At 47.0% G+C, this 22378-nt stretch overlaps 1 protein-coding gene across 1 annotated transcript in view; it reads right to left on the bottom strand.

Annotated features, from left to right (window-relative positions):
* The window catches only part of LOC144784068 (uncharacterized), a 1315621-nt gene that overhangs the window by 238796 nt on the left and 1054447 nt on the right, over positions 1 to 22378 (bottom strand). Inside the window, exon 59 of the mRNA XM_078662758.1 lies at positions 5347 to 5475. Coding sequence (XP_078518884.1) covers positions 5347 to 5475 — 129 coding nt within the window. The remainder of the gene's footprint in view (positions 1 to 5346; positions 5476 to 22378) is intronic.

Raw genomic sequence — 22378 nt, 5'->3', positions numbered from 1 at the left:
AGGACCTTGCCGACTTAAAACACTGCTTAAAATGTTAAAAATCTAAAGTACCATTCCAAAGATGCATTGTGCAGGTGAATAAAATGTCAGTGTGGCTGTAGGGGCAGCTCATGACATGGGACCAATAAACATCAATGCCTTAAACCTACTCTGCTGGGTGAACAGTATGAGAAGTGTGTTTATTCACAGTCAATCAATCAATTAGGATTCTTATAAAGCGCAACTTTTCACCTGTAAGGGTCTCAAGGCACTGGAGGGGGGTGGGGGCTGTGGTTCCGTCAAAGAGCCAGATCTTGCGGGCCTTCCTGAATTCTGGCAGCAATGGTGGTTGGCTGAGGTGCAGAGGCAAGGAATTCCAGGTCTTCGCAGCTGATGGTAGTCAGTGGCAGTTGGGCAGAGTGGAGATGTCTGGTGGGAGTGTAGAAGTAGAGGCAGTGCTAGAGGTATGCAGGTTCAGCGTTGTGGATTGTTTTGTAGCCTTGCGTAATGAGCTTGAGGTAATTCTTTTGTTGATAGGTAGCCAGTGAAGGTCTCACAGATGGCCGGTGATGTGGCTGCTGTGTGGGATGTTCAGGATGAGTCTGGCAGAGGGGCTCTGTATATTCTGCAGTTTCTTTAGGAGTTTCTGAGAGGTGCCGGCATAGAGTGTGTTGCTGTAGTCAAGTCTGCTGCTGACGAGCACAAGGGTGACCATTTTCCTGGATTCGGTGGGAAGCCACTTGAAGATCTTATGAAGCAGGCGGAGATTGTGGAAGCAGGAGGATGAAATGTCGTTGATTTGGCGGTTCATTGAGAGCAAGGAGTTGAAGATGATGCCTCGGATTTGTGCGTTGTCCGTGGGTTCAGGAGGGGATCCGAGCGCTGTGGGCCACAAGGCGTAGTCCCAGGCAGAGGGGGTAGAGCCCAGGATGACTACTTTGCTTTTGTCTGATGATGATAACCCCCTGCTTGCAAGAGTTAGCCGACCCCGAAGGAAAATGTAAGATTGTCAGTACTTGGGTTAAAAAGGAAAAGGGCGAGTCTCTACCTAAGGACTCGATCTCGAGTTTGATAAAATACACTGTCGATGGGAGTCCGATTTCTCTCCACGTACGTCCCGAATGAACGCCAAATAGGCTTAAGAATTCAGTGAAAATGCCCTCCTACATACTCCATAAGTGATGACTTCTGACTGTGACCGATGAACCTATCCTCCACCTACTTAGGCTTGGGGACGGAATTGAGATGTATAAATGTCTTCTCCTGTCAGTTTTTCTAAAACTTGTTTTGTACCCATTCAAAGATACAATCACCGGAGGAGAGGAGCTGGACGTGACGCACAGCCTGGCCACAGATCATGAAGCACGTGTGACCGCGACCAAAGGTGGAGCCACAGAGCAACGAGACGCGGGACGAGGCACCACTCTCAAATTCAGCAGATTAAGGAATGAAGGGCTGCCTTGAAGCCCTCGATTTGCTGACCCACTCGTGCCTGAAGTCCCCGTCCCTTTTGAGCCCGACTGATGGGCCTGCCTGCTCGTCATCCTTTGATCCTTGTGGTCCCTTGGTGTACTCAAAGATCTGATCCCACTCCGCCCTCTCTTCCCTTGATTCTTCAACAACATCACCCTTTTCGCATAAACTTTTGACTATAGAATAAGGTTTGCCACGGAAGAAGAAAGACACGCAGGTGCCCAGCATGAGGCACCCCTAAGAAAATCAGTTAAGGAACAGGACTGTGATCTAACAGCAGAGGACTGATCGCACCCTGCAACGCGTAAGGATGAATCCGAGCTGGACCTATAGCTCCACCGCCGGTGCTCAACAGCGCCAACAAAAGAAGACGGACTCTGTTAAAAAGACATTGTAACGAAGACCCCCCCTTCCTGAACTTTCTACCCACCCCTTGACTAATTGCTTGTATCGAACTGAATTCCTCCCTCAACCATTTTGTATTGCTTTCTAAAATGTTTCATCGGTCACTCATGTAATTAGTTTTCCAAAAAGTTTCTTATAGCACTGACAAGACCCGAAGGTATCAGAGTACTCTTACTGTATGTTGATGTCACCGGAGAGAAAGTCTGAACTTGATTCCATAATGTTTCGGAAAAATTTTCTTGATTGACCCCGACTAAGTATTATGCCGATCTCTAGACTTGTATGAATAACCCAACAAATGTAAATTCATATGTACCGCATTCCGCCGATCGTATCGACTGTATAGAAATGAATTAGCTTATGTAAAAAAAGCGGCGACTGTTGAAAATGACAATGTATATGTACATAAGCGGCATTCATTTGTGTTCACTGTACCCCTTGTTATAAGCAGAACGGATATCGCGAAACACTGACTGTGTTATCCCGCCAGCATAAACCCATGCACACACGTACACGACAGCCATTTTAGGCTCCATAGCCTCTCTGCCCGTTTATTAAACCCCCGGCACCCCTCCCCGCGCACTGCTCATGCATCGGCCATAAGACCCTCTCCCTCTGCGTGACCCTGCTCTAGAAGTAGCACTCCTGCTTGACCCACACCCCCCATTTCCTCCCAAGAACACCCTTCCCCTCAGCTGACAACCCCCCCCCCCCCGGCTGCACTTGGCCTCTCGACCCGGTCCCAAGTCCTAAGACCAAGCCTCGTGGATGTACACCCCCCTTTTCCCTGTCCAGCATAACAAAACCGTGATACACCAACCAACGTGCCCGATCTTATCGCCTGCCCAACCTTTGATCTGATCATCCCCTCCTGCCCTCGTGTCCTGTAGGAATGTCCGGCTGAGAGATCACAATCTCTTGTTACATTCAGGAGGGGAGGATGACATCTGAGCGACTGGTATGGGAATAGGCCTGAAGCTGGGATTCCAAGCATGTTTTTTCCTACTTCAAAGCGTCTTTATTGCAATAAGGAATGTTTGTGCATCATAAACATGTGTATAAAAGGCGAAGCCTCAGAGAAACTTGTTAGAGCACCTCCTGAAGACACTATGCGAGTGTCCGAAATGACAGGCTCTCCTCATGAGAAATAAAACTCTATTCTTGTTTTCCTGCTTCCAGTGCCCGTTTCTTTTGGTTTTGTAATTATTCAAGATGGGAACTAAGAGGCGTCCTGCGCCAGCAGCCTGGGCATCAGGTGCTTTATGGGCTGACTTTTCCACACCTGTCCTCTGCTTTCACTTCCCCTTCCACAGAAGCCCCATTACAGTGACTCACTAATTTTACCTCCCGCAAGTCCCCCAAAGCACAGTGCCCCCAAACATCAATTACATACTGTATGTGTCTCTGCTATCCCTGTTGTCCTCCAGGTTTCTGCTCCATACAGAAGGACCAATGTTATGCTGGTGTTAAAAAAGCATGATCTTGTTTTACAGTATTCGGTCCTTGGAACCCCAGATTTTCTTTAGCTAAATGAAGGCAGCCCTTGCCTGTTGATTCTTGTATTGACGTTGGCATCTATGCCGCCCTACTTGCCTAAGACACTGCCCAGGTAGGTGAAGGCCTCAACCTCTTCCAGTCCATTGTCTACAGGAGTGAATGCAGTTGTACTGGCCATTTTAGCCTTCAGGATCTTAGTTTTTCCCCTGTGAAGGTTGAGGCCAAATTATGCTGATGCTGGTCTTCTCTTGCTCCTGCAGATGGGTATGGGTGAGTAGGGCCAGGTTGTCGAGCTGCATCCAAGGTGTCCACTTGATTTCATTTCTTCTCCTTGTTATGGATGGCTTTATGATCCCGTCTATGGCCAGCACAAAGAGAAAAGGCAACAGCAAACAACCCTGGTGGACTCCGGTCCTCACTTGGAAAATTTCTGTGAGTTGTCACCCATGGACTGTTTTGTAGATCTTACGAGTTTATCTGGCACACCGTAGTTATGGGGCAGTTTCCAAAGGGTCTCTCTGTCCACGCTGTTGAATACTTTCTCATAGTCCATGAAGCTGACATAGATGGGGGAGTTCCATTCCATCGACTGCTCAATGATGATGCCCAGGGTTGCAATCTGGTCTGTACAGGATCTATCTTTGTGAAAGCCAGCTTGCTGATCTCACAACTGAGTGTCAACTTGTTCCTTCATTCTGTTCTGGATGACTCTATTGAACACTTTGCCTGGGGTTGATAGAAGAGTATTTATCCAGCCGCTGGTGAAATTATACGCCATCTCTTCTATTTAGTCTATGCACATCTCCGTGCTGCTGGGAGAGAGTGATAGATTTGGTGGTGCATGCAGAAAATTGACATTAATGTAAAGTGATGGAGAGGTGTGAAAGATCATCCAAATGTTTATAAAAAAATAGAAAATGACAACTAACTGGAGGCTTGTTAACCGTCCTGAGCAATCTTGTAGAAAGATCTAATAACTCAAACAATGAAGCAATGAGTGGACTGAGATGTCTCTAATTGCAACATTTACCGAATTTCAAGAGTGCCTTGTACTCTTTCTGTGTTGACTTTGATTTCAAGCCCCTATTCAGAGACATCAGGTCCAACAAATCTTAGCCATTCAGGGGCCAATGTTTTAGCTCTCTCCTGGTCTGAATGTAAGAGCATTCCATCTTTCTGGAACTGAAGCAATGAGAAGATTGGCCGCAAGACCACTCTCCCGTTGCAGAGAAAGCACAGCTTTGTGTATTAACCCTGTTCTTCAAAGGTAGATGATTTGCATAGGGATTAGTATCAACTATATAGCCAAGATTCCAATATGGCCCAAGACTATCATCTCAGAGCTTCCTGAAACGGTTAGACATGACTAGATCTGAATCTAAAAGATCACCCAAACTCTGGAAAAATCACATGACCCATGAGACATAGCAACACCAAGGCAAGTTAGTAAGGTGACCTTGGAGTGAAAGCATGTGCAGTGTTCTAGTTATACCGAGTGAGTGAAAAACTTGCTACACCTGGTGTTTAGTATGAACTGGGTTATCCTGGTCTATGTCACAGGGAAGGAGATCAGAATAAACCGTAAAAATGACATTGATAAATAGGAAGTGAAAAAGGTCCTGCTGTAGGTCTACCTCCCCTAGTTAGCATCCCCATGATTTCATGTAGTTTTTAATATTTGTTCATAGGTCTCTGTAGGCAATCTTCACAATACCAAATAAACACTTTGTACACTTGGTTCACTCCCCCACAATGGCTTGCCTTGATACATTTCGACCCACAGAGTTTCTCTCAAATATACATGGTCCACATAAACAGTTGATGATGTGTAAGAAACATTAAAGAAAGGGCAACATATTATCCTAATCCAGAAAATGGCGGATGCGAAATTGAAAATGAGCAAAAACATAGGCCTATCTACCTACACAGCTAAAGTGGAGGTGACAGAATACTGTTTTTAAACAAAACAATATATTAAAATATTTCTTGTACCTTATATAGCAGGGTCTGAAGGACTCTCTTATTTTCCCAGTTCAGGTCTAGCGTCTCATTGAAAGAGTCTGCTGCTTGCTCCACAGAGCCACATGCTTGAACATCTCCCACGTGTAGTATTTTCTGGAGCTAAGATACAGAAAACAACATTATGTGCACGTTAGTGTCCTTGATTGATAAACACTATGGGCCTTATTTACAAGAAGTGATACATTGCTGTGCCAAGGCAGCAATGCGTACAATTTATTGTGCCAGCATAAAAAAACATGACAACACCATGGATGTGCCATACTTACAATTCCGACTCATCTGTGGGTAGGATTCTGCAAGGCATCTGGCCCAAAAGTGGCGCATTGCTGTAGTTGGTCATTAGACTGATGCAACTAATGCAATGCATCAGAATTCAGAGGTGATGTGTCAGTTTTGAATGAGTACGTATCCTCATCTATGTCGCCCAAGGTCATAGTGTGTGAAAAGGTGAAAAACTCACCTTGCACTCTATTACATTGGTCCTGGATGTCACGCATCCAAGTGGGGATAGTGTACTTATGTGTACCACTATGCCCACGTATGAGTGACATATTATGTGAAAGTACAATGTGAGTACATACAAGTCTGTGAGGGTGTGTGATGTGATATTTACTGTGTTACCTACCTTATATGTGCACTCACCTGTTAAGGGGATGTGACTTAATTGCAGATTACACTGTTTCAAGTCATTTCAGCTGATCAGATACCCTTGCAACAGTCAATTCATCATTCCTACGCCTGGGTTTTAGAGGCACAGGAATTTTGACGCATCTCAAGCTCAGCAGACAGCTTCAAAAAGATACGCCACTTTTGCAAAATTTCATAAATACCACTACATCAGTTTTACACGGACTTTTTGGTGGGAACGCCTACCTTGCATATATTTAAACTAACTTGACACCGCCTATTCCGTTGAAGGTAAAAACCGACGCAGGCTGTTGAAAAGGGGCGCATCTGACTAGATGCATCACCTTGTAAATATGAAGCAAAGAAAGCACCTCAACTGCATAGTAAAAAATTATACAGGGGCAGTGCAAGCTCCTTGTAAGTAAGCCCCTATTTATTTAAAATATTTATATAGCGCAGCTATTAAGCATGGGCTTAAAATCCGTTCCGCTCGCGGATTTAGCGGATTTTCGGTAAATTCGCAATCTGCGAACTCTCGCGAACTTGCCGAAAATTCGTAAAATCCGTGCGAAGCGGATTTTTTGCTTGGTCGCACTTGCCAACTAGAATACTATACAATTTCGCGGGAGTAATACTTGCGAACACGTAGATGCGGCGGGCAGCGACAATCTCGCAATTGCGAGATTGCAAAAGTTGCAATTTCGCACAAGGAATCCACCAGCAGGCAGCATAAACCTTGAAAATTATGATTTTTATCAGAATAACTTCTCAGGTTGACATTTGCCTGCACTTTTTCTTTGCAAGGAGACCATTTTGGGGGGTGGGGGTGGGAGGAAGGAAGTGCCCCCCAGTCTCCAACTTCCTGTTCCTGTCCACCAGGCTCCTCCCAGTGCTTTCTTCATGTGCTGGTCACTTTGATTTGGATCTTGACCTGGAAGGATTACTTTTGTGGATGCTGCTGGATATTTGCATTTTTGCAAAACTGAAAGCACTCAGCAGGTGCAAAAGTTCAATCTTATCATTAGTAACCATTCCCTGTAGTGCTTCCTGAGGGGCCCCTTCAGAGTTCATTTGCCTACTTGCAACTATTCTATGACCCTGCTCTGACCCTCACAGCAGGCTCAGAGAATAGCTACAAGTATACAACAAAGGTCCTGTTAAAAAAATTACACTGCAACAGAAAGCAATTACAGACAAAACTGAAAGCACTCAGCAGGTGCAAAAGTTCAATCTTATCATTAGTAACCATTCCCTGTAGTGCTTCCTGAGGGGCCCCTTCAGAGTTCAGCAAATTACAGATAAGGAAGCAGGTGCCAGCCAGACTGGAAGTTTAAATTCAGTGACACATTAATCAACCCCAAATTATTTCATGTCAGTTGAAGCAGGGCAGGTGTGCTTGCTTTTTTTCACCCCCATAATCTACAGTGATAAACCAACTAGAGGGTGGCAGTGATGTACCAGAGGGTGGCATGGGTGTACCAGAGGGTGGCAGTGGTGAAACAGAGGGTGCTGTGAACCTGTGATGATGAACCAGATGTAGAAACAACATAGTTGCGGCCGTTGCGAGCCGACAAGTAAGTTCGCAATTGCGAACTGGTACAGAACCCTCGCGAACTGGCAGAAATCCTTGCGAACACACAAAAAAAATCCGCAAATTCGCGAGAGTTCGCGGATTTTGCGGATTGCGAATCCGTAAATACGCAAGTTCGCGGTTTGCCAATTCGTAAAATCCACCCATGCTTAGCAGCTATCACCTTACAGGCATCCTGGCGCTAAGGCTTCACGAAGTGGCCGCACGAAAAAGAAGCAGAGCGAAAGTTACCAGCAAGTTAAGCCTTCGGAAACAGCCAGGTTTTGACTCGTTTCCTAAAAGGAAGAAGTTCCTCTGATTGGCGGATGTCCAAGGGCAGACTATTCCAGAGTTTAGCAGCAGCCACTCCGAAAGATCTGCCCCCGGCAATAGCCTTCTTAAATCTAGGCACTCTCACAAGACAAGCCGTAGCTGAACGAAGTGCTCTGGTTGGGGTGTACCAGGCAAACTTGGCTTGCAAAGAGCTGGGCCCAAGTCCATGCAGGGCTTTGAAAACAAGGCACAGGGATTTAAAGGACACTCGCTGCCTTAGCGGGAGCCAGTGGAGTTCAGCCAACGCCGCTGTGGCCGAAGACCTTCTGGGCCAGCCAAGAGCCAGTTTAGCGGCAGCGGACTGAACACTTTGGAGTCTGTCTAACAACATGCCTGGAGACTCGAGTAACAGCGCGTTACAATAGTCAAGGCGACTTAAGGTCGTGCACCTGACTATTAAAACCCGGGCCTGTAGGGGAAGTAGTGGTAAGATCTTACGTAGGGACCGGATGAGGGCAGAACAAGTGGACACCGTTTTCGCAACCTGGGCTTCCATACTCAATTTGTTATCCATCATAACGCCCAAATTGCGAACAGTGGTAACCGTCTGGGTTTTTGTCACTGATTCTGGAGGCCAGAAATTAGCCGGGAAAGGGCGAGGGATCCGACTTCCAGCACAGAACAGTACCTCAGTTTTGGTGGCATTAAACTGTAGTGAGTTGTTGTGGAGCCAGCCAGCCATATCTCGCAGACAGTCATGGAAAGACTCCAAAGGAATCGATTCCTCACCCTCCCAAGAGAGGATGAGTTGAGTGTCATCTGCGTAATTGATGGCTTTAAGCCGATGAGATTTTATCAACGTAATTAGAGGTTTTAAATAAACGTTGAATAAAATCGGGCTGACTGCCGAACCTTGAGGCACCCCGTGAGATATCGGAGAGAAAGCAGATCGAAACGGGGGGAGGGACACCGCCTGCTTCCTATCAAGCAGGAAGGAGCAAAACCACCGCAGGGCACTACCGCCCACCCCGGCCTCCCTCAGTCTTTCCAGGAGGATCGCATGATTTACCGTATCAAATGCGGCAGACAGGTCAAGCAGAATCAGAGCCACTGCCTGACCTCTGTCTGCACACATTCGAAGGTCCTCCATAGCAGTGAGTAGAGCTGTTTCGGTCCCATGGGCTGGGCGAAAGCCAAATTGTATTTCATCCAAAAATTGATGATGCTCCAGATGTTTAGAGAGGCATGAGCTCACCCAGCGTTCAGCAATTTTTGCAGGAAACGGTAACAAGGAGATAGGCCTATAATTCTGTAAACACTCTGGATTTAGGGAGGGTTTTTTTAGCAATGGGGATACCAGAGCCTGTTTCCACGATGTAGGAACCGTGCCACTAACCAGTGACTGATTACAGATCCTGCAGAGAGTAGGAAAAAGTAAGTCTCCATGGGCTTTCCAAATATTATGAGGAACAGGGTCCAAAGGTGATCCAGATAAAATACCGCGACCCAATCTGCCGAGGTACTCCTCCGTAATGGGAGGGAACTCCAACAGACAGTCCGCCGGCTGCCATCCTGGGCTCCCAACTCCAGCATTTGTACCTCCGTCCTTCGGACTAGGGGAGCAGACCGAAGTGGGGGAGGTACTCAAGTTGTAAATAATGTCCTCTATTTTATCCTTAAAAACAGAGCCAAGTTTTCACAAAGAGCCTGCGTAGGAGGAGTCGATTTTTTTGAGCAGTCAGGGTGAATTAGACCGTTCAAAATCTGGAAGATGCTTTTGGAGCTATTTGTAGTGGTACATATCGTGGAGCAGAAATAGTCAGATTTGGATTTGTGAATAAGAGCTTTATATTCGGAAAGTTTGGCTTTCCAGAGCAATGTGCTAGCATTAGTGTATCCTTGCCTCCATTTCCTTTCAGCCTTTTTACAGGCTAGTTTTAAAGCCTTTAAAGAGTCATTAAACCACGGAGCCGAAACTCTGCTCTTATGCTTGCGCATTTTTAGCGGAGCAAGAGAATCGACCCTCGTGGTGATCCTGAAACATAAGGCATCATAGTTCTCATCGACTTGACAATCTGAGGAGAAACTGTCTTCCACCTTAAAAACAGCAATCGTAGTTCTCAGCCTCCCAAGGGCTCTCCAGTCCCTACACATAAATTCAGTGGGAGTACCTTGTATCTGCGTTTTTACCTCCTTGCTACTAACATAAAATTTAAGAAGGAAATGATCAGTCCAGTCCATGGACAAAATTTCACCCAGATGTACTAGCTGTGGAACCGAAAAGATCAGGTCAAGCCGGTGACCTGCCCGATGAGTTGATTCCATAACATATTGGTGGAGACCCACACTTTCACAGGAATGAAGAAGGTTAAGCAACCCTGTATCTAGGGAGCCATTCGGCCACAAATTAAAATCACCTAAAATAATCAGTTTATTGTGGGAAGTAGCCATATTAGTAAAGGTAGTAAGTAATGACTGTTGTTGTTGGATACTGAAGGTCCCGGGTGGTCTATAACAGATAATCACCGTGAAAGTAGCTCCCATGTGACTATTAATAGACAGGCCAAGCAGCTCAGCCCCAATAACCGGGTCCATGTCTATAATCTTAATGTGCCAGGAAGCTCTGTGAATCACCCCCACCCCACCGCCCCTATATTCACTTCAGCCCAACCAAATAGGAGTCATCAATGCAAAATTAGTTTTGGGATTTGCAAGCCTCCTTTTCTTTTAAATCATGCAATAGAACAGATAGTTTTAGACGCAACTAAGGAAATTGACTTTGCCGGGCCAAGGTTACTTTAAGGCAGGGGGGCATGGCCAACAGCATGGCCGGGTAAGACGTGCTACCGCGGAGCTCCTGATGAGCTGCTTTCAAATCCGACTTTAAACTGAGCCTTACTAGCCCAAAGAGAGGGCAAGAGGTCCGAAGGTGTCCTACACCAGACAGGGGCAGGAAACAAGGGGAATTATTGTGCTCTGACGGAGAAATTCGCTCCGAACTAGCCCGCTCGAGCCCTGACTGCACCAAGATGGCGGCCGCCGGAGCCGGGTTCAGCCGGACACGTTGAATACTTGCTCCTTGCCTCGCCGTTTCAGGTTCGCAAGCGTGAAAGACAACAGGAAGAGCCTGCATATCCTAAGCGGACTCTGGAGACATCCCCCACCCTAAGCAGGACCGGACACCGAGAAGAGCCCTACACCAAGATGGCGCCCGGAGGCGCGAAAGTGATCCGGAGGAACAGAGGGCCAAGACCCCGGCCAATGCCCTGATACCTGCGGGTGAGTGGTAGCGACAGGGGGCACTGCGCAGCACCTTGGAAATCCGCTACGAGACGCCTCTCGGGGGCGACGGAACACCCTGGTTGCAGGAGGCTGCCCATACCGGAGGAACTGCACGACGGGACGTGAGGGGGCCGCCGCCTATCTGCTCACAGCGGTGCAGGCTTGGCACCTGGAGAACAACCAGGCCCGATAGAGGGAAGGACAGACTACGCTGGCCCGTAATGAAAGCGCTGCACCCGGAGCAGAATCTGGCAGGGCTCCCGGGACCTTTAGGTAATAAATAGCACTGCGACGGATCCACGCCTGGGGGATTGGTTCCAGAGGAAACACGGAGACCCACGAGAGGAGGCCTATTAACAACTAATGATGGCCGTGAGCGGGTGATCTTGGTGTGGCTGAGTGCCCGGATGCCCTCGTCCGCCTAGTTGGCTGGCATCGGGACGACGGAAGAAAAATACATAGAGAGCGTTGGAAAGGGCGTAAAAGGCACCACCTGGCCCCCGAAAGGCAGACAATCACCAGGGCACCCTTATGAGGCATGATACAAACGTCATTGCCTAGAGACACTGCTGGAGTGAGCGGATCCAGAGACACGAGATCACCGGACGGAGGTGTGGGGTCTAAAGGGAACGAGAGATCCGGACCCTCCTCCAACAGGCGACGGCCAACTAGTAGGTGTGGAGTGAGAGAGAGTCCCATCCGGAGGAGCGGGGACATACAGGAAGGTGAGATGGGGAAAAGGGACCCGATACTCAAGCCCGCGAGGCAATTATGCCATGGCTCGTCCACAGAAAGAGGCCCCCTCGGCGGCAGCTGGAGCACGCTCGGACACCGCAATGCTGATGGAAGCGATTCAAGCGTCCAGATCGGACATACAAGACTCGAGGGCAGCATTGGAAGTTAAAATAGGCGAAGTGGGATCGGAGGTTCTGCTCCTGCGCCAAGATTTTCGGAACCTAACAGAGAGGGTGACCACTGCGGAGACCAGGATAGGAGAGGCGGAGGATTCCCTCAGCACACTGCGGAAGGACATGGCGGAGCTTCACGCGTCACATCGGCAACTGCTTTGGAAAGTGGATGATGCGGAAAACAGAGCGCGATGCAATAACCTCCGCTTTGTGGGATTTAGAGAAGGCATCGAGGGGACGGATATGCCGACCTTTCTGCATTCCTGGCTGAGGAAGACGTTTCCACAGGCGCAATTCTCGAACTGTTTCATTATTAAATGAGCACACCGTGCGCTGTTGGCGAAACCTCCGGAGGGCGCGAGGCCGAGAACGGTCATAGCGCATTTCCTAAACTTTGCAGACAGAGACCTCATACTCAGGGAGGCCAGACGGCTGGGGAAGATACGGCTGGAAAATACAAACATAATGATCTTTCCAGATTACATCCAGGAGGTTCAGAAACAGCGACGCTCCTTTGACACGGTTAAAGCAAAACTGAGAGATTTACATATGACGTACATGTTACTGTTCCCGGCCAAATTGAAAGTAATATTCGAGGGCAAATCACTTTTCTTCAACCGACCGGAGGAGGCCTGGCAATGGCTTGAGGAACGTCCTATACTTCGGGGGGCAGCAGATGAAGGCCGACGGATAAGGGAAGAGATGGCAGCTGCGAGCTTTCGAGTAGCCCCCTAAAAACCCAAAGGATCAAAAAGCCACAAGCAAAGAGGCGTACTCAGACAACACCGTATCCAGGGAACGACATCTCGAGACAAAGAAGAAGGAACTCTACATCCTCAGCGGGGAAGACAGCGACGGCGTCTGGATCTAGATTCAGCTGCCTGGCCAACAACAACACCTCGGAGGAGGACGACGACTCGGAGGCCCGGACGTCAGGAGCGGAGGATGCAGAAGGACACTCATTACATCCCCTAGAGACGGCAACGCGAGAGCTTGAGAATGAAACGCCCGGCCGGATGGAAAACCCGGGCAATGGTACACAGGACTCACAATCTTGATGGGGCTAGGACTGGCACCAGAGACAGCAGCTCGTCGTTGCGGGGGCACGCAAGTTACACACACACTCCCCCTTATTTTTCTATTTTTTCCACCTTTACTTTATAATTTATTTCAAGGTTAGGCTTGTTCGCATGTTGGGCTGATTGGGAGTGTGTGGGAAGCTCAACTGTTACGCAAATTTCTCCTCTAGGTTGAGCGGGAGGGACACAGGGGAGGGCGATAGGCCTGCTCCGCCAACAGTCTCGGTTCTATGGACATTGAGACTGACGGGGGGAGGTGGGGTGGGGGGAACGGGGGGCAGTTGCAGACGTTTCAAGTTAGTGGGAGGGGTGGGAAGGGAGCCAAGTTGGGGGATGGACAGGGAGGAGGGAGGGGGGGACAATCATGTTACAGTGGCCGCACTCTTCGGTACTCCAGACGACACCCTCACACACAGGAGATCGACTACACTATGCACCATACAATCCAGAATGGCGGGTGAACACGTAGGACAATGCAGAGACCAGCGGGGATTCACTGTCTTGACATGGAACGTTAATGGTCTGGGCAGCAAGATCAAGAGGGGATTGGTCAACTCATACATTAAGAGGCTTCACCCTGATATAGTATTATTGCAGGAAACCCATCTTAAGGGAACTAATTGTGGCTTCCTAGCTAGGGGCCAGTACAAGGTCTTGGCACACGCAGGATATACCACAGACTCGAGAGGGGTGGCTATTATTATTAGGAGGATTATGCCATTCTCTATAGCCCAAACTTGGACAGACCCGCAGGGGACATATGTAGGAGTTAGGGGGACCTGGAACAGACAAATGTGCACGATACTTGCAGTGTATGCCCCTCCAAAACTACAGGCTAACACGCTCAAGAAAGGGGCAGAGATACTTTTAGACACAGCGGACACCACACAAATTATTGGGGGAGACTTCAATGACGTGATGGACGCAGGGATGGACCGGACGGTACTGACGTCCAGAGACAGGCCCCAGACCCCCCTGTCCCAAATGGTTGACGGTCTAGGACTTACGGACATTTGGAGATGGCTACACCCCGACCTGATGGCCTATTCCTTTTTTTCGGGTGCACATAAAGTATACTCGAGGTTAGACTATGTGTTTATGTCTCGGCAACACTTGACAATAGAAGACACGGCGGAATATCAGGCAAGAGGGATCTCCGATTACTCCCCACTGTTAGTAAAGGTGGGATTGGGGAGTAACAGGAAGACTGGCTCCTGGAGGCTGAACGCATGGGATCTGCAGAATGCGAGTGTTCTGAAAGGTCTGAGAGCAGACGTGAAGGTCTATATTGCTGAAAATGAAGGGACGGTCCCCTCGGGGTGACGTTCTGGGAGGCGCTGAAGACAGTGATGCGAGACAGGGTACAAAGCAACTGGCGGAGGAAAGGAGGAAGCTTCACGCGGAAACAACTGCGTTGGAGGTAGACATTCTAGACCTGGAGAGAGACTATCAAATCTCAAAAGATAGTGCGACTCTTAGAAGATTAACAGACCAGCAGACGCAATATGGGGAACTTGTGACAGGAGAGGCTAGAACCCAGGCCCTAGCCACCCTACATCGTCTTTATGATGTAGGGGATAAATCAGGTAAACTACTGGCGTGGCTCAGTAAAAAGGAGCGTGCAGCCAGATGGGTAGAACAACTCAGAGACCCGGAGGGATTGCTGGTTAGATCAGATGCTCAGATAGCTGAGGTGTTTGCGGACCACTATGAAGGTTTTTACAGGGCCAGAGACCTGGGAACAGGCGAGGTGGCCTTACAATACTTGGAGCAGATAGAATTACCGGCCCTGACCTCTGAGGCTCAACAAACCTTAGAGTCTGACATCACGCTAGAGGACATATCGGGAGCCTTGGCTAGACTGCGGCCGGGTAAAACCCCGGGTCAGAACGGGTTCCCGGCGGAATTCTTTAAGCGTACGGGGGATCTCCTGACGCACCATCTGAAGGGTCTTTTCGATGGGGCTCTACAGGAAGGAAGACTCCCCCCAGACTTGTGTATGGCGACAATAATCCCGATACATAAAGAGGGGAAACCGCGGGAAGATTGTGCATCATACCGCCCCATTTCCCTTTTGAATACAAAGGCGAAACTCCTGGTCACAATTCTGGCACTACGGCTACGCTCGGTGATATCGGACATAGTACAACTAGACCAAACGGGTTTCCTGCCGGAGAGAGCCACAAGACTAAATCTCCGCCGTACTCACAACTGGCTACAGGAGGTCCACGGGAGGAAGGACCCACATTGGTTCTTATCCCTCGATACAGAGAAGGCATTCGACGCGGTCCACTGGCTGTTTCTTGAAGGTGTCCTGCAAAGATTCGGGTTTGGCCCCAAATATCGTCAGTGGCTTCAGCTGCTCTACACTGCACTTAATGCCAGGGTAAGACTGAATGGGGTGATGTCACGAGAGTTCCAGGTTCGGAGGGGAACCCGACAAGGGTGTCCGTTATCCCCCCTCCTCTTTGCGCTGACAATAGAATTACTCGCCGCTAAGATAAGACAGAACGTAGCCATTAGGGAATTCAGTAAGGGAGAGATGGACTCGGCGGAAGAAATATTTTTGTTGTACGCGGATGACATTCTTTTGTACATCACATGCCCAGAGACAACAATACCGGAACTGTTCCTAGAATTAGAGCACTATGGCAGACGTGCGGGTTACCAGATTAACTGCCACAAGTCGGTTCTTTACGATCCGAAGGGACAGGGACACTGGCCAGAGCTACCGGGACGGCTGCTAACAACCACAGAGGGTTTCAGATACCTTGGAGTGTATGTCACCCTGGACTGGCAACTGTCATACCAACAGAATCTGGAACGGATCCTCGTGAATTTTACAACGGACACGGCGCGGTGGAAACAGCTCCCACTCACACTCTTGGGTCGGGCAGCTATGTTCAAGATGATCACGTTGCCCACGTTTTATACGCCTTACAAAACAAATATTACCCAATCCCCTCAAAAGTGTTCGGGATTATACAGGCAGAGTTGAGATCTTTTCTTTGGCTGGGTAAACAACCCAAAGTGGCGCTGAACACCCTCCAGAGGCATCAATACAGCGGAGGGATCTCACTCCCGACTCTGGAAGCATACTACTGGGCAGAACACTTAGCCCCGATTAATGACTGGATACTCGCGCAGGCGGATCACCCCACGTACGCCCTTGAAAGACACAAGATGTCATCTAGGCCGCTGATGTACTATCTATACGGGGGAGCTAGGCGGGGGCGGATGCTTCCGGCTACAGGCATTACTTTGCTACTCTGGAGTAAGGCGACAAAGCGCACAGGCTGGGAAAGGAAGCCCACGAGACAGACGCCGATATGGCATTGTATATGGCTCGCGGAATTGAACAAACTAAAGGGCTTTCAAAGATGGGATGATATAGGTATCTCCACTCTAGGGGACATAGTGGCCAGGGGGGAACTGAAATCTATTATGGCCCTGAGATCAGATTTCGGGCTGCAACGTACACAGTTCTTTAAGTACGCGCAGCTGAGACATGCTTGGCGGGCCCAGAACATTCAGGCAGCCGAACTTCCAGAGTACGCACCGTTAGAGGGACGCCTCCTACAGGAGCGCATCCAGGAAAAACCGGTCTCACTCACATATAAGACTTTGACGAAAAACATGTTGGGGGACCTGGCCAAGCTTAGACGAACGTGGGAGAATGAGGTGGGAGACATGGAGGATATAGATTGGGACATTGTGCTGATGCATCCCAGAGAGGTGGCGATCAAATCCAGGCTGCGCCTTATTCAATTTAACGTGCTACACAGATCCTACTATGACAGGGTGCGACTACACAAAATGGGGAGGACGGAAGATACAAGGTGCCTTAGATGCAGAGACATGGAGGGGGACTTCTACCACATCATATGGACGTGTAGCAGGATACAGGTATACTGGGGTGAGGGTTTCAAGGAGTTGAGCGAGGTGCTGGAGATCCCTCTCCAACCGGAGCCCAGGTTGGCACTTTTGGGTATGACTAACGACGTAGAACTAGCGCGACCTCTACTGATCTTCCTGGTATGGCGCTGGTGGTAGCTAAAAGAGACATAGCTAAGTACTGGGGAGCACCACACTCACCGGGGTTGGATGAATGGAGGAGAGGGTTAGACCTATATATGGCCGCTGAGAGGGTCACCTACAAAGCAAGGGGATGCCCGAAGAAGTTCCGTAAGGTCTGCAGACAATGGAGACGCTACCATGGCTTGGATGGGGGGCTATGAGGGAGTCTTGAAAAGTAGATATTTGACAATCGGTACGAACCCTTCCCGAGTATGACCGTGCCTAAAAAACAGGGATACTTATATCACGGCACCTTGGGCATTTGGTCGGATCAAAATCACATATGTACTGAATGTTATGTGGGGAGGGTGGTGGGAGGGAGACGTGGATGTGCGAACTGCTGACTACATGATTGTATTGTTCAGTTATGAAAAAATGCAAATAAAAATGTAAAAAAAAAAAAGGTTACATTTAGGCAATAATAGGCAGCCGTTCTGGCACTGTCAGCAGGGAGCACCACTTCTCCATTAGAAACATCAAAGCAGTTTCTGCTAGAAGGGGGTGGTTGCAAAATAAATGTTCAAGCCCAGGTCCTGAGCTTCATTTGCTGGCAGCCAGTTCTGGCTCTTCTATAAGGTAAGATAGGACTGACACCTTAGGTGCCACAGTTAAAATTACAACAACAATAATAAAATTACAGCAGAAGGCACCAAAATATCCTCATTTATCTATGCATGTGCAACATTCCTGCATGTAAAATGCAATTTTGCCAGGATTTCTGAAAATGATTGTGCCAATCTTTCACTCAATCAAGCTGCGCGTGTGCAGTGTAGTCTGCTGCATGCTGCGGCTCCACAATGTATTCTGCTGATTTTCGCTCCAGTTCATTCACTTCTACATTACAGCAGCAAGCTCTTTGTGGTATTGCTATGGCTGTCCATTGCAGATAACATCTTATGGCATACCATTACATTTTCGATAGGGTTTTTTATTGGATGACTTTGTTGTCCTTTTTAATGTTTTGCTTTGGATTTGTTGTTTTTCTCCATATTCTGTTTTGTTCCATCCCCGGGGCATAGCTCTTTAACCCTGGTTTTGATTGGATGAGTTGATTCCGTTAACTGTTCATGTTAGGGAACTATATTTCCTTTTCCATGTTTCTGTAGCATTTTATGTGAGGTCTCGACATCAGAGCATGGCCTTCTTCCATCTCTTCCCACTCAACTGGTCTTGCTCAAATCCATCATTTCCCTCCCGTTGGTCTCTGCCAACCGCTGTGCACCCCCTTTTTGACTACCCCACCTCTGCATTTTTTGTAGTGCTTGGCCACATTATTTTCCCCACCCAAACACTGCTTCCTACCTTCCTCTGTCACCCATTGCTTGAGCCTCATAGTTTCCATTCTCTTAATGTATTCTTATCTCGCCTCTTAGTCCTGTTCATTACTTTCCCTGCCCAACCATTACTTCCTTTTGTCCTTGATCCTCGTTTTCTTTTTTTACTTCACACTATTCTTCTGGCTTCATCTTCTCATTTGTAGCATATTGATGCGACGCGCACTAGGACCGTGGTGGTTCTAGGAAGGCTCTGAGAGAGGAACTATGACTATGTGGGGGTGGTCTTAGGGTGTGGTCTAGGAATGAATATGACATAATGATAAGAGTGTGAATGAATGTCGGAGAATAAAGAGATGCTGCTTTGCAGCTCCTGCATGTGGCGTAATCTATAGTGCATGCAGTGTGTGCCAGAACTGATGCAAAGCAGTCAGCAACCAGCACACGTGGATTGACAGCCTCTCTCCAGTCCATACACAGCCATGGAAGCAGTCAGAGGGCCTGCAGAGGAGCATGTTCAAAACATTTGCCAAAAAACAGCCACCAACACTGCTGGTGAGTTTGTTGGCAAAGACACTGCGCTGTGTCCTGAATATACAGTGACAAGGGAGTGGCCTGAAGCAGCGTATTGGTCTCAGAGTGGCAAAATAACAGATGCGGCCTTAACTCTGCATTGTGGTACATGTGTGAGTATTCTGAGAAATGGAATTAATCGAAGGCTGTGCAACGCACAAGTGAGAAAAACGACAACCATTACTTTGCTGAAGCATCAGAACAGGCCAAGGGAGCACCAATTCAGACAATTTAAGATGAGTAACAATAGCTTTAATATAGTACAAGACTCAGAGACAGAAAGCAAAAAACAAAAGAGCATACTCACATTCATAAATGATTGGAGTGCATTGTACCACATGTACTTACACATGACTGATGATTCCAGTACTTGATCAATCACACTGCGCAGTTGATCAAGTTGAGAAACATCTGCTGACACTATTGCGCAGAAAGGGAGTGCAAAGTACAATGCAGCAGCATTCTTAAAACCACTGCCGCCATTTGACACAGCCAAGAAACAAAACATTTGTGGCAGGTGGGCTGCATAGATTGAAACATTCAATGACTTTGTAGATGCATTTGAGGAGGAAGATGATACAATCTTCAGGTATTTAAAAAACCTGTCAGGGAATGAAGTGAAAAAAGTGCTAAAGAAAGTTCTATCTACTGAAGTATCATCATATCAAATAGTGAAAGGCATATTAAAAGCCAAATTTAATCCAATGCCAAATGTTGATTATGAAAAGCATATTTTTAACAAAGCACGACAACAGACTTGTGAAACAATAGATGAGTTTGTTGAGAGACTTGACTCGTTTATCAAACATAATAAATTCTGAGACTTCACTGATGAAGAAGCCATGCACCTCTGCATGATTGATTGCTGCCTTTCAGATTCTGTCAGAAGGGTCATGTTGTGAGAGAAACTCAGTCTAGTGAAAATGCTGCATCTGTGAGAGCCAAGAAATGAGCAGAATGACAAGCTGCTGACTTGGAAGCTGGAACAGCACACCAGTCAGCATTGATTGGGAGAAGTAGGCATAAGCACAGAGCGGGGGCACGTAAGCTTCTGATGGGACAAATCTGTACATGTTGAGGGAAAGAGACTTACTTCATAACTGTTTTGTGCCAGAGAAAAGTCAAGTGTGTCAGGACGAAAAGAAAAGATGGATACTAGAGTAAACCGAAAGCAATCTTGTCATGCTCACATGCTCACAAGATCAAAAAGCATCATCAACTACGCCAGGTAGAGATCAAGCAAGTCAATCATCGTCAAGTTTGTCATGTACCAGTTCTTTAACGCCACTATCAAGTACCAGGGAAGAGGATGGGTGCTTGCTGATGATGTCAATCAAAGGACAATATGCATATGTGGGGTTAGCTGTCAGTGAGGAACACCTAGAAAAAGCTCACCAAACTAAACACAATACCTCACTCAGACACTGTCCCAGAATTATGCTGAAGATGAAAAGTCACCCCATAACTCTAATCATTGACAATGGGGAATCAATTAGTATTATGCCAGTGGATATGTTCAACAGCCTAAGCCTGTATTATGCCTCACTCATTCTGATATAAGTATATACCTGGGCATCCTCTAAATCGTTACAAAGCAAAGGGTTATGGCTACAATGCAACACAAAATGTCAACACAAGCAATCATTCACGTTCTACAAGGAACCTTGTCTACTGTCTAGTGCAGGTCTAATTTTGCCACAGAAGCTGACATGGGGTTGATATCCCTCATCTAAATGTCTGTACATTGTCAAACATGGAAATGCAGAGACCATTACATGAGCTTCGAACAATCTATTAGAATACGACTCTAAAGAAAATTCTGTGAATAGGAATGACTATTAATCAATTTTCACTTGTGAAATACACAGTCTTGAAAAAGCCCCAGGCTTGCGCGCCTTCACAGGATTAAAAACATATTGGCTATACATTTCCTGTGAAAATAAATGTGATTAATAATAAAAACACTGTAACAGGACCATTCATGTGTACTGATCAAAGTCTTTTCTCACATCGAGAAACAAGTACAGTTTGTTAAAATCAAATAAAAATAGAATACTTAGAAGACACAATCATTCTTCTCTCCTACAACGTCTGTCTCAACCTGACATCATAAGTATATTCTCATCGCTTTTTCATGGCATGGGAAACTAAAGAAGATGAGTACTGATTCACATCAGCGAAGACATTCGTTCTTTTGTCTAGCAGCACTGCAGAGTCACTGTTCTTTTGCAAGAAGCAGTGGAAAAAGAACTGGCAACACTTCTAAATTATGACATCATTGAACGCTCCACAGGGCCCACACCATGGGTCTCACCTATAGTAGTATTAGGAAAGAAAGACAGTGGAAGAACGGTGTGCATTTGTGTCGACATGCGCCAGCCAAACATGGTGTGGTCTAGCAAGTATGATGTAATGATCAGAGTGTGAATGAATATCAGAGAATAAAGACATGCTAAACTGCAGCACCTATGTGGGGCATAATCTATATTGCATGCTCCAGGGCTGGGGAAGATGCTACACCACCCACCCTTTGTTTTCTTCCTCACAGCACCTCTCTCTCCAATATGCTGAGTCCCTTATTCAAAGATGACACTGCATTTGCATTTGGTAAAGAGTGCTACCTTCACTGATTTACTCTTTTGCCTTCATTCTCCGTTCATATTTTAGACATCATCTACTGTAAATTTCAGAGAAAAGAAAACAATTTTCTCTAGTCTCACAGTCTGCTCCTTAGCTTTTGGACCACAATAATTATGCTTTACTTCTTCACTATTTTAATTATCTGTATTATATTGATTGGAGGCAGAGACAGGGAAAGAGAATACATCTTTGGCAGTAACTTTGAGGACCCTCAGTTTCAATGAGAAACTCCTGCATTGTTTTTTCAACCAAGTGTGACTTCCTTTTATGTTTAAGCCATGTATTTAAATCACTATGTGTAACGCTTCCTGGGAGAACAGTGATTCAAGTTGCATTAAAGTGTTATTATTTTTACACATGGACACTCTGTACTGCATTTTTTTCAACCAGCTGTGAAGCTTATTGTTAGCATATCAGAGGGATAGCTTGATGAGTTTGTCACCTGTAACAACGTGATGATTGACAGATTTTGATTATGCCCAGGTGAAATTTCTGTTATGTGGCATAATCTGGATTGAGTGAATTTCGTGTTATACTAGTTATGTAAAATTCCTGAAATTATGCCATTACGCCACTTGGCACGAGCACATGGACAATGCAAACAACTAGAACATGAGTCTCTGTTGTTCACAACACTTTTGTTTCTTTCTGGTATTTTTCAGTGAACATTAAATCCTCTCGTCCAAAGTTTTATTTTAG

The sequence above is a fragment of the Lissotriton helveticus genome, chromosome 10 (assembly GCF_964261635.1).
Source record: "Lissotriton helveticus chromosome 10, aLisHel1.1, whole genome shotgun sequence".
Classification (NCBI taxonomy): Eukaryota; Metazoa; Chordata; class Amphibia; order Caudata; family Salamandridae; genus Lissotriton; species Lissotriton helveticus.
Note: the sequence above shows the minus strand (reverse complement) of the source record. Positions and strands in the feature narration are given on the sequence as shown.